General features: G+C 39.9%; 2 protein-coding genes across 3 annotated transcripts in view; one reads left to right on the top strand and one right to left on the bottom strand.

Moving 5' to 3' along the window:
- aldh1l1 (aldehyde dehydrogenase 1 family, member L1) overlaps window positions 1–12,109 on the top strand; it is a 35,517-nt gene that overhangs the window by 11,743 nt on the left and 11,665 nt on the right. The window lies entirely within an intron of this gene.
- LOC113130208 (zinc finger protein 436-like) lies at window positions 1,893–11,228 on the bottom strand. 2 transcript variants are annotated; one of them, XM_026306617.1, is made up of 2 exons: window positions 11,000–11,228; window positions 1,893–3,498 (listed from the first exon to the last, which is right to left on the bottom strand). In XM_026306617.1, exons 1-2 carry the CDS (start codon window positions 11,196–11,198, stop codon window positions 2,717–2,719), a joined length of 981 nt encoding a protein of 326 aa, XP_026162402.1. In that variant the 5' UTR covers window positions 11,199–11,228; the 3' UTR covers window positions 1,893–2,716. The 2 variants fall into 2 exon arrangements, with proteins under 2 accessions (XP_026162402.1, XP_026162404.1); XM_026306619.2 differs by lacking the exon at window positions 1,893–3,498 and adding an exon at window positions 6,176–6,968.

Here is a 12,109-nt window from a genome sequence, read left to right on the forward strand (position 1 = left end):
GTGTTGCAAGTATTTGCATGTGGACTGTCTTATTCGGTCTTGCTCTAGTTTTTCCGTCTCACTCTGAGATTTTAGTTTCCCGTTTCACTTGGTTCTCTTTCTTGTATTTTTTTCCCTGCCCTGGTGATCCCAGGAGTAATGAAGCTTTTTGGGTCTGCATTTGGGTCCTACTGCCTCTCCTTGTCCCCAGCTCCCCGCACCAACACTTGAAAAAGACACTCTACTTTTTGTTGCTCTGCTGTTAATGGGTGTATAGTTTTTGTCAGATATAAGTGAAAGTGACTTAACTGGCCAACTCGGAATTTGTGCTCTGCTTTTTAAGCCAAACCCAAGTGCACACACACAGCAAGTCGTGGTATTGAAGGTGGTCCCTTCAGGTCCCTATCCATTAGGCCACGACTGCCCCATATATAAGATAAACCTTATTTTATTTCGAAAAGAAAATTCAAGAAGTCTTGTAGTTAATTAGTAAGTCAGTAGTAAGAGTAGTCAGTTGTCATCTGACATTGGCTAAGGTGTTGTAGATCCAGATAGCAGTGGGGATGAAGGCTCTCCTGTATTGTTCAGTCCTGCAGTTCAGTGAGTCATCCCCTGCAGCTGCTTCTCTAGTCCATCAGGATGTTGTGAATGGGATGGTCAGTATACTCCAGGATGGCTTGAACCTTTTTCTGTGTGCATCTCTCCACCAGAGCCTCCAGTGAGTCCAGCCTCATTCCAGTCACTGAACCAGCTTTGTGCATCAGTTTGTCCAGCTACCTTCCTTTTTTTATCCTGCAGTCTGCTTGCTTCCCAAGCAGACTGCAGGATAAAACAGCACACTTGCTACTGTAGTTTGGTAAAACATGTGCAGCATCTTCCTGCAGAGGTCTAAGGACCTAAGCATGAGGAAAAGGAAAAGGCATATCTGCCGTTTTTATATAGAACATCTGTGTTCAGTAAGCAGTGCAACTTATTGCCCAGGTGCACGCCTAGATATTTGTAGATTGGCACCACTTCAATGTCCGCATTACAGATGTTGAGGGTGCCTAGAATATCATTTTCTCTCTCTCTCTGGGTCTTAAGCAGTACCTCCATTTGTTCAGTAAAGAGCTGACATTCCCCATGATGATGAATAGGAGGAAAGATTTGTATCTCCATCTCCTAGCCTTTACTTTAGTACCAGCTCTGCTGGGAGGGAGACCTCTTCAGATCAGCTGGAGTAGGGTGACTCCCACAGTAATATTCATAGGTTAAATGAAATAGAACATGACTTGTCAAAAATATGTAAAAAAAGACAAAAAATTTCAGGAACCACAAGACTTTGCTGCCATCTGCTCAGGCACAAATTGTAGAAATTTAGATAATGCACTGGATTATAAATTTAATATGATGAATACTGTACTGGACTGGTTATTGAGAAGCATCTTCCACAAGTGACAGACACCCTAAACAAAATAATGACAATGTAGCGTTTTGGCCCTGTTATGAAACCATGTCACATGTCAATTTGCAAAGGGTAAAATTTCTCTATCCTATTCTCAACAACTGAAAAGAGGACCTATAGTCCCAAATGATTTATGTCTGATAACACTGATGCCAAATAGAAGTGATATATAAAAAGATGACCTCAGAGACTTGATTCAGGAACAATGGCAACAAGGCCTCTTTAGCACCGACCTCCACCAGACACAAGCCATCGTCTTAATTCATTTGTCCATCAATTTTAATGTAATCCTTCCGAGAAAATAGCAGTGTTGCATTACATAAATATGTGCTACAGCTATGGAAAAAGATGACAGTGACATATTTTTCCCATTTATTTTCACATTCAAATGTGTTTTTTCAAGCTTTATAATTTTGTATCTACATAGCAAATTTACAACAGTTTTATAATATGACTAAAATTTGGCAAAAGGAAAACAATATGACCCATATATACAATATATAAATATATAGAACATTTGCACAGACCATGTACTATAGTTCTATACTGTATATGCACATTAATAAGGATAAAAAAATGTTCAAAGCAGACTGAAATGAAGGAATTGAACTGACAATGGGTATAAGCACTGTAGAAATGATTGTTATAGAATTTAAATATCAAGCACATTTGGAGCTTAGTAAGTGCCTGCAGTGAGACAGTACTAAAAATCCTGCAACATGCAGCTGCTCGTCTCATGACTTTTTGAATGTACCAAGGCTCTGTGTAGGCTGGTTAATAAACTTTAATACATTTTTGGTACTGAGTAAAATTTGCACATAACACTGAGCAGCAACAACTCTCCTAGAGGTCACAGTGCAAGGCCACTGTTAGCCCAAGAACTCAACAGCCTGTAACTTCCCATAAAACGATTTTTTTTTCCTTTTCACATTTGTATTGGTGTACAAATTAAACCAATAAAGGTACAAAGTATTAAGAGCTTTAGACGTGTTGGTACATGTATTCTTTAATTTTGAGGTGAGTTAGACTAGCCTCTTTCCCCTGCTTTATGCTGAGCTAAAATAACCTAAGATAAGCATCAGCTTTCTCAAACTCACATATAAACAATGATAAAAACGATTTTGTAGTTGAAATAAAATCTTTAAAGCAAGGTTCCCTACAAAAAGAATTGCTTCTGCTATTTGTACCTAAACTCACTGATGCCAGTATCAAACTTTTTTAAACAGTAAGCCCTATTTTTTGCTTAGAATTTGGACTATATGCAACATGCCTCATTAATAATGTCCAGTTCTCTTAGACTGGGCTTTGGCTCGTAGACAGTTTGATCCCATGAATTTTTCGCATGTGCCTTTTCATCAGCAACCTTTCAGTAAATAACTCGTCACAATCGCCACATTTGTATGGTCTCTCCTCTTTATGTTTAGCTAAGACGTGTTTCCTCAGAGTTGAACCTCTGTTGAAGGATTTGTCACAGATGTGGCAGCTGAAAGGCTTCTCTCCTGTGTGAGTCCTTATATGTTCCGTCATGTGTCCCTTCAGTTTAAAACATTTGCCACAGAAATGGCAGCTGTAGGGTCTCTCTCCTGTGTGTACTCTCATGTGGTTCTGCAGATTGCTCTGACAAGGGATGTGTTTGCCACATATGTGACAGTCAAAGTTTCCCTTGCTGTCATGTGACTTGCTTTCATGTGTCTTGAGGTGCCATGTAAGCACAGTTTTTTTGGTGAAAATGTAGTTGCATATGTGGCAGCGGTATAAGGTAGTGCTAGTCCTCTCTTCTGAGTGTTTTGGATCCTCCTCAGCTGTTTGCAGTGTCTCTCTACTTTCCTCTGCAGCTCGACAATCCTCTAACTGCTGCACTGTTTTTATGAGTTCTTTTGTCAATGCATCACCGTCATCGCTGTCCTCTGCTGAAGGTTGCTCCTCACACCCATTGATCCAGAGTTCCTCCTTCTGCCCCTGCTGCTCCTCTTTAATCTGGGAGGGCCCTGGCTCATCCTGGCACAGATCTGGGCTCCACTCCTGTTTAGGCAGAACCTCCTCTGTGAATGTAGGCACAGTTGGTTGTTTGACATCTGCATGGATATAAATAGAAATGCATTACACCTGCAGAACACAGCAAAGACATGGCCACGGTACTGTCATGGTCCAATCAGTTCATTCCTGATGGGAAGTTTAGCTTCAAGATCATTTTAATCAACTTCATAACAAGAAAAATTAGTAAAGAGTGAAAACTGTTACACAGCTCACATGAGAAACAACCTAAGAACAATTTTCTAGTTTTTGAGTTGCACCAAAATCAGTTAGTATTTTATTTTAAGACATGAATTTAAAAGACACTTATCTGTGTCTGTATCTAGACACATGAATATGTGTTGCCTTGAAAATATGTTATAACCTAAACATTATCTGAATCTCTCCAGAGTCTCAGAGGCAACAGTAACTAGTAACCTAGACATTTTCAAATCATGTGCATGTGCGTCTTCATATTGAAGCATCTATTTTCACCACTGACATATTTCTGATGACTGCATGCAGTCATGCTGCCTCTAAATTTACTTTGCATTTATTTGGAACACTCATTTATAGCAGTATGATGATAAGGGATCACAAAAATGTCAATGATGGTCAAAGTGATCTGCATTCAAGTATGTATATTTAATTAATCAATCAAACTTAATTTGTATTAAGGTTTCATACAGATTAGTGTAATTCCAACTATAAAATAATTTCCCTAAGCACTAGTGAACTGCTGGTCACTTATTTTAGAGCACAACTTGTGCATTAGCACATTATTGGTAAAATGTTATGTATTGCACATTTGTATTCACGTTATTGACTGAGCCTTACTTCAAGGAACTGCATTACACAAATACCAAAGATGCTGCCTTAGAGATGATTGTCCATCAGAGAACACTGTCAATTTAAGACTAGAGAGATTTTTTTTTTATTCAACATATTCTTATCCACAAAGCAACATAGCTGGTGACACATCAGCCCAAATTTTTTTTCATTTCCAGCCAGTCTTCATCTCAACAGAACTGACTCAAGTGACATCACTACAGGACTTCACACAGCTCCATCTGGAGACAGAACGCTTTATGCATCTTTTTGACATATGCAGTAGCACTCTCCAATATCTGGAAACTGCTTTGAAGCATGATAGTGCTTAATCAATATATTGGAATTCCCATTTAGATTTACTTCAGAGTCTGAACATTTCAAGTTTGTTGCACATTTGGCACACCACAAGGTACTTTTAGATTGCTGCAGCACGGTAGTAGTCTGTAATCCTTATACATGTTTATGTGAAAAACATCTTTTTTGTTTTTTTAATCCATCAATAGCATCAATATTGGTGTCTACCTCAAATTCCAGTCTCATCATGACTCTTCTGTCTTTTAATTTAATTTCCATTTCAGTTACTGAGGCTGCTGTGCTCATGGGAACTCTTAGATTGTACTGTATCATCAATAATTCAGTTCCATACACATCAAGCAAAATTAAAACAAATAAAAGCAATAAATACTTGTAAAAAATGGATTTTAGTTGTTTTTTTTTTAATGAATTTGCAAAAAATATTATAGTTATTGTAAATTGATAGATAAAAATGGCAATTTTATCTTTCTCAAATTTCACTTAAAACAAAAAGTGTGGAATTGATGTGGGGGTGTGGTCTATTTTTTTTCAAAGAGACTATACTGTAACTTTATTTGGCATGGCACTTTTCAACGTAGTACATTAAAAACAATGAATTGCAAGGCAAAAATTACAAAGTCACAAATAAATTAAAGTAAGAAATAATGAAAACCCCCAAAATGCATTTTATTTGAGAACATACTTACATATTTGTTAGCAGTTATTTAAGGATTTGCTTTGAACATCATGTTTCTGTATATATCCTCTGAATGATGAACATAGATCTGTAATTAGCCTCCACAAGAGCATCTGAACAGTATCAGAAGATGTATTATGGGCACACACTAGACAATTTTAAAATCTTAAACGATTTTAAGAACGTGGGTGACCACAGAAATAAGGACAGTTTCCGCCGATTTTTAATATTACAATCTTTGGCCCACACTAGAGGATTGGGCCAGACCAGGAGACCACACAATTGCCGATTGTAGTTAGCGATTCCACAGACAGAGATTTCAACACTCACGAGATCAAACGAGGCGTCGCCTTTTCATTGTCGGCCCTATTGTAGTAACGTTATCTCATGTACAATATGTTAAAAAGAAACTTGTGTTGTTTTGATTTGCTATGATGTTTGTGAGACGTTAAGGTACGCAACATTCGGTTGGTGACGTTTTTCGGACTGCTCTCTCTCTTTGGCTATTGGGGGCATTCCGTTGGAGCTTCCCCCGACCAAGAATTGTAATTACGATCAGGCTCCACACTTGAGGATTCTTTAGACAGATAATCGGTCGTGAAAAACCAGGAATCAGGCCACGCCCCCACAATCACTGGAGGGGGCAAATCGGTCATGAAATCGGGCTTAAAATCATCTAGTGTGTGTCCAGTCTTAGTGCAATGAATCAAAAGAGCTTATTGACAAACATGTCAACTTAAAAGTCACACAATCATAACAAAAACATACACAGAGACAACTGCACCAATATTTGATTCAACACAAGGTCTCCTGATTAACATTCGGTACATAAGCAGGATTTCACACAGAGAAGGTAATGCCATGGACCATCTTCATCTCATGTTTGAACATCACCAGCAGAGGAAAGCGCTGGCTGCAATGCATGCACTTGAATGGCACGTCTTCCCTGTGTTTGATTCTGGCATGTTTACTCATGGTTGAAGACCTGTTGAAACTTTTCCCACAGATGTAGCAGCTGTAAGGTCTTTCCCCAGTGTGAGTCCTTATATGTTCTTTCATATGATCTTTTAGTTTGTATCTGTTACCACAGATAAGACTGCCAAATGGTTTCTCACTGGTATGTGTTCTCATGTGGCAGGTCATTTGACTCCTGGTGTCGGTTATTCTGCCACAGACAAAATAGGTGAACTCTTTGTTGGTAGGCTTTGATAAACCTTTTGCTGCATGTGCTGTGAGGTGCAATTTAAACTCAACCTTTTTCAGAAAAGGCTGACAACAAATATTACAAAAAAAACATGTTTTTCTTCTTTGTATATACTGGAAATACTTCAAAGCATGGTGATTGTTGGTCGTGTTGTGATGGTGTCTTGTATTCTCACTTCTCTCCAACTGTCTCGTCTTGAGGTCTGCTGCATGGCGTTCCATATTCACTGTGCTCCCCAAGTGTCACAACCTGAGTTTGGTTGTCTGGCATCTGATTTTCTTCATGTTCACCAACTGTGACTATCTCAGTTAGTGTATCTGTAGTGCTGCTGTAAGCCACACACACAGGTGTTTTCGCAGACCTGGTTCAGTGGTCAATCTGTTGCTCCTTAAAGGGCAGGATGACTGGCTCCTCTTTGGCCCCACTGGGAATACACTCCTTGTGTATCTGCTGCTCCTGAGCACAAACCTCCTGTGTTCGTGTGGGCAAATCGATCTGCCTTGAATCTGTAACAGTGAATAGGAAAATGTTTTTGGTTGCAGCCAGAAAAAAAAAAAACTTCACCTCTCTGATCACACATGAACTAGGTGTTGAGAAACTTCACGATCCACAGCGATGGCGTTCGTCCTAACAGCGGCAGAGAGGTCAAATGAAAGATATGGTTTGACAGCAGTGACTAGACTAATAAAACTGTGTTTACAGCACAATAAAGATTCAAAAACACCATAGACAGTGCATGTGATGCAAGTGTGGTTTACAAGCTCACATGATTACTGAGCAGAATTCATAGTATGATAATCAGTACTATACACTGACGTACAAAACATAGATTTTTGCATGAACATTACATCTTAACTATGAACTCAGTGAAAGCTGACATGAATTGTTTAAAACAAAGCTAATGTCACACAATGTTGCAGGGAGCTGTTTTCTATCTTAGACTGGCTCATCCAGTATCACTTTTATTTTAGCAAATACAAGTGAGCCTATATGTTTGGTTGGTGTAAAGTTTCCATATGAATCTATTGCTGTACTAAAGATTTGCTGTACTGAAGACTTTGTCTCAACTCCAAATGTAAGTGTGAGTTTACTTAAGAGAAGAGATCAAAGTGATCACTCACTCCAAAGGAGATACAATTCACATAGCAAGGTATCCCGGCAAATGGCTTTTAGTTTAACTTCTTATTTCTTTTGGTTTAAATAGTACATTTATATTAGTAAATTTAGCATTGCCCCAATGCTAGATAGAAAACAGCTCCCCTGCAACAGATCAGACGTTAGCCTGTGATACAGTAGACGCAGCTACAGATACAGATACACAGTCATTTTAGGAATAAAATTGATAGATAATACTACACCATTCCACAGACTGTATAAAAAGATGCACAATGTGACAGCTCCCCAGAAGTGAAGCCACCATAAGTTGATTGCTCCCTGGTGCCAGCTTCCATAGTTCATAAACCCTGCTCCCTCCATGGTGATTTATGTACCAGAGGGCAATTTTCTGTTTTTAGTAAGTTATATATGATACAAAAACAGGTGTATTTCGATAGTTTGATCGGTGGCTTCTATTGCAACCCCTCCCCGGTCACTACTGTGCAGAATCTGGTTGCCAAACAGGTGTATTTCGATAGTTTGATCGGTGGCTTCTACTGCAACCCCTCCCCAGTCACTACTGTGCAGAATCTGGTTGCCAAATGTGTAGCTTAAACAAGATGGAGATGTATTTGCGATGTTTTGGCCATTTTGCATAGTGACAGGAGGTGGTGATGTGTCATCCATCTTTACATACAGTCTATGCATCATACACATTAATTCTGGTTTTGGTTACACTTATTGATTATTGATAAGAGGTCGATATTTGAGCATTTCTGTATTGGTAAATCAGGGTTTCCTTGTCCTGCTTCCCATTTGTTACTGTAAGACATACACTGTTTACAAACTGAAAACATGTAATAACAAAAACTGCAATATGGCTTGAACACTGCATTAACCATGTATGGGTAGATCCATCCACCCATCCATTTTCTATACCAGCTTATTCCTTGACCAGGGTCACGAGGATCTGCTCAGCTCCCAGCTCTCTTTCAGGTGGAAGGCAGGGGATACACCCTGGACAGGTCCATCACAGACAACCAGTCAAACAACCACAACCACACTCACACTCACTCCTATGGGCAATTTAGAGTCACCAATCAACCTAACCAACATGCATGCTTTTGGACTGTGGAAGGAAACCTGGAGTAAACCCATACAAGCTCGGGGAGAACATGCAAGCTCCACACAGAAAGACCGGGTTGCGAACCCACGACCTTCTTGCTGTGATGCAATAGTGCTAACCACTCATCCACACCATGCCCTCGGTAGATCCATGATAATGTAATTCCAAATGCAGTTTACTTGTGCCCACATAGTTTTTTGAGTTTGGCTCCACACTGTCTGGCTAATTTAATCTGTATTTTTAGCTACTGTGCAGCTTTATTTCACTCCTGCCATGACAATAATTTGACTTTGTCCCACAGTCATACTACATGAAATGGAATCACATTTTGGTGTGCTGTAAAGACACTGGAAATGTGTTACAGTGATTACAGTTACAAACAGCAAATTACAAAAGTATTCCAAAATACAGGTACAGCATATAACTACCTATTAATACAGTGATTGAACAAATTTATTAACACATGTTCGTCAATTAATAACATGCACCCATTTTTTTAAGGCTCACTGTAAAGGTATTTAAGCAGATCCTCTGCATGCTTTGCATGCAGTCTTGGCTCTGATGTAACTTTAATGGTGTCCCTTTGTTGAAAACATATGAAGGCTCATAGGCCACTTAATCAATGCAACACAAGATTTGTGTTTTATAGAACCATTCAGCCGTATTTTTCGCACTGTTAAGATGCACTGGATTATAAGTTGCTTTTAGCAAAAACAGCCTTGTTGTATACAAAAAAAACAGATTGCATTTCTAATTATACTACTTAAAGTCTAAATTACTCTATGAAGAATGTAGACCAGGCATAACAACAAGCAGTGCAGAAATGCATTATGATTTATTATATGATTTATTCATCCATGTCAAGTAACGTTACACTCCGCCAACCTCATTTCTTGGGTTCCCTGAATGCAACTCCAAACTCTGTTTCAGACTTTATTACCTGCACGGCATTTTCAGGTGTTACACTTACAGTTTAGAATAAACGTAAGTGTTTTTACTTTTTTGGCAATACAGTATTATCTTCAATTGAGTCAAGAGTGTCATCTAACTCTAGTGACTACTCGACAAAATTACTGTAAATATAAACATACACGTCGCACTACAAGCTATATAAGTCGCACTACAAGCCAGAGGAGTAAAAAATGTGTGACTCCAGAAAATGTGGTATTTAAACCCTGAAATAAGTTGGCTCTTCTACTTTTCAGGTAATTAGTGTTAATATTTTTGACTCAAGGTCATCCAGGGCAAAGATGATGTGGTTACTCCTGGGTCTGTCCCAGGACAACTTGTGTTTTCATGACGACCCATTAACATTAGCTTGTTAGCTAGGTAGCCATGTGGTTACCTGCAAACCTACAGAAAAGTCCTGCTCTGTAAATTAACACCACTGCTAAGATTGTATCTGCACGTAACTATTTATCTGAACCTCAACCTGCTGTTGGTGTATGTGCACTATCCTGCACACAGCAGTTGTATCTGAGAATTTTTCAATTATTTAACCCACGCTGATTCTAACTGGCTTCATGAGCCAGTGTGCCAGCAGCCAACACAGTCCTGTGTGTCTGGAGATCAATGAGTAAAACAAATGCCCGTTTGGTTCATCCAGAGCTTCTGCAGTCCCTCAAAGAATCCTCTTCTGCCGACTTCTCCATATTGTTACTCTCTGTAACTAAAGGCTTGAAGATACACTCCTTTTCTGATTGCCTGGGACTTGATTGGTCAAGTGCATGTAATTGCATGTTTAAACTGCATATTCAATTGCCAGTTGCAAATTTAATAGCAAATTGAATGAAACCCAAAAAACATCCATATTGCAGGTAAAACAAATGTGTTTCAGGGGAAAATACCTAAAGTAGGAAACGTATATGCATTGCGGACATGACCTTGATCTGAAAATATCCAGAAGGCATCACCAGCCATGTATGGGAAAACTAATACACGCCCTGTTCGCCACTCTGCATGCACTTTAGACACGGTCCCTAACTTCAGCTTGCAATTTCCCTGTGCACTGTGACTTCGTTTAAAGTTTTCAAAGCATCACGCTTCATCATAAGATCGCGACCTGCGCAACATCGGCAAAGCGCTATTCTGCCATGCACAACAATTCTGGCGGGGATCAAGGGTCTCACTCAGAAGTTATTTAGGATTAACCTCACCCAGTGTCTGAAACGTCCGACGTTAAACTGTCTACACAAACTGCCAATGTAGCTGCACGTAGCGACTCTAAATCCTATACCTAAGCTGGTTTCCCACGCTGCTGCCTGATGTGGTTTAGTCCAAGCTTCATTATAACGTAAGGTGAGCTGAGACACATACCTGTTCTGTGCAGCCTTATCTCTGGTTTGTAGACCAGATCCAGCAGGCGTTGCAGCCTCTGGTTCTCCATTTTCGTCCGGTATACCTCTTCCTGGTAGTCTATTATTGTCTTTTCAACGAATCCGTAAATGTCTACCGCAGCTGCGGTTAATCTTTCTGTCAGAAACACGTTGAACGTCTGAAGCGTTGCGATGGCCATCCTGCTACCTCACTGTTAGCTCTCCGTGTGCAAGCAGCCTCCGCCAAGGTACAACATCTAAGAAGGGACGTACTGCCCCCTACTGTACTGGACTGTCCATAACACTGGCAAATATGATAGGCCAAGTGCATTGCCATATTCACTAGTGAAAGAAGTACTCCTACCCTTTATGCAAAAATAGAAATACCACTGTAATTTTGCTTAAGTAAAAGGACAGAAGTATTAACTGAATATACTTGAAGTAGCTAAAATAAAAGTGCACAGTGGCACAACTCACATGAATGTATGCATTGTATTATTTTATTGTAATTATTGATGCGGTAGAACGGTGAGGTTACAGGGAGTAGAGGTGAAGAAGGTGGAGGATTTTAAGCACCCAGGGTCAACAGTCCAGAGCAACGGAGAGTGTGGAAGAGAAGTGAGGAGGCAGGTTGGAACGGGTGGAGGAAAGTGTCAGGTGTGATGTGTGACAAAAGAGTGTCAGCAAGAATGAAAGGAAAGGTGGACAAGACAGTGGCCAGACCAGCAATGTTGTCTGGTTTAGAGACAGTGGCACTGAGAAAAAGTCAGGAGGCAGAAATGGAGGTAGCAGAGCTGAAGATGTTGAGGTTCTCTCTGGGAGTGACGAGGAAGGATAGAATCAGGAATGAGTACATCAGAGGGACAGCTCATGTTAGATGTTTTGGAGAAAAAACCAGGGAAGCCAGATTGAGATCGTTTGGACATGTTCAGAGGAGGGACGGTGAATACATTGGTAAAAGGATGCTGAGGTTAGAACTGCCAGGAAGGAGGCCTAGAGGAAGACCAAAGAGGAGCTTCTTGGATGTAGTGAAGGAGGACATGAGGATAGTTGGTGTGGATGAGGAGGATACAGAGGATAGGGTTAAATGGAGGCAGATGATTCACTGTGG

The sequence above is a fragment of the Mastacembelus armatus genome, chromosome 5, assembly GCF_900324485.2.
Source record: "Mastacembelus armatus chromosome 5, fMasArm1.2, whole genome shotgun sequence".
Taxonomy (NCBI): Eukaryota; Metazoa; Chordata; class Actinopteri; order Synbranchiformes; family Mastacembelidae; genus Mastacembelus; species Mastacembelus armatus.

What these genes read in the sequence shown, in the direction of transcription:
- LOC113130208 (XM_026306617.1), bottom strand. Translation starts at nt 11,198, where the DNA reads ATGGCCATCGCAACGCTTCAGACGTTCAACGTGTTTCTGACAGAAAGA. An exon ending in GATAAGGCTGCACAGAACAG is followed by an intron (nt 3,499 to 10,999) that starts GTATGTGTCTCA and finishes ATATCCATGCAG; the next exon opens with ATGTCAAACAACCAACTGTG.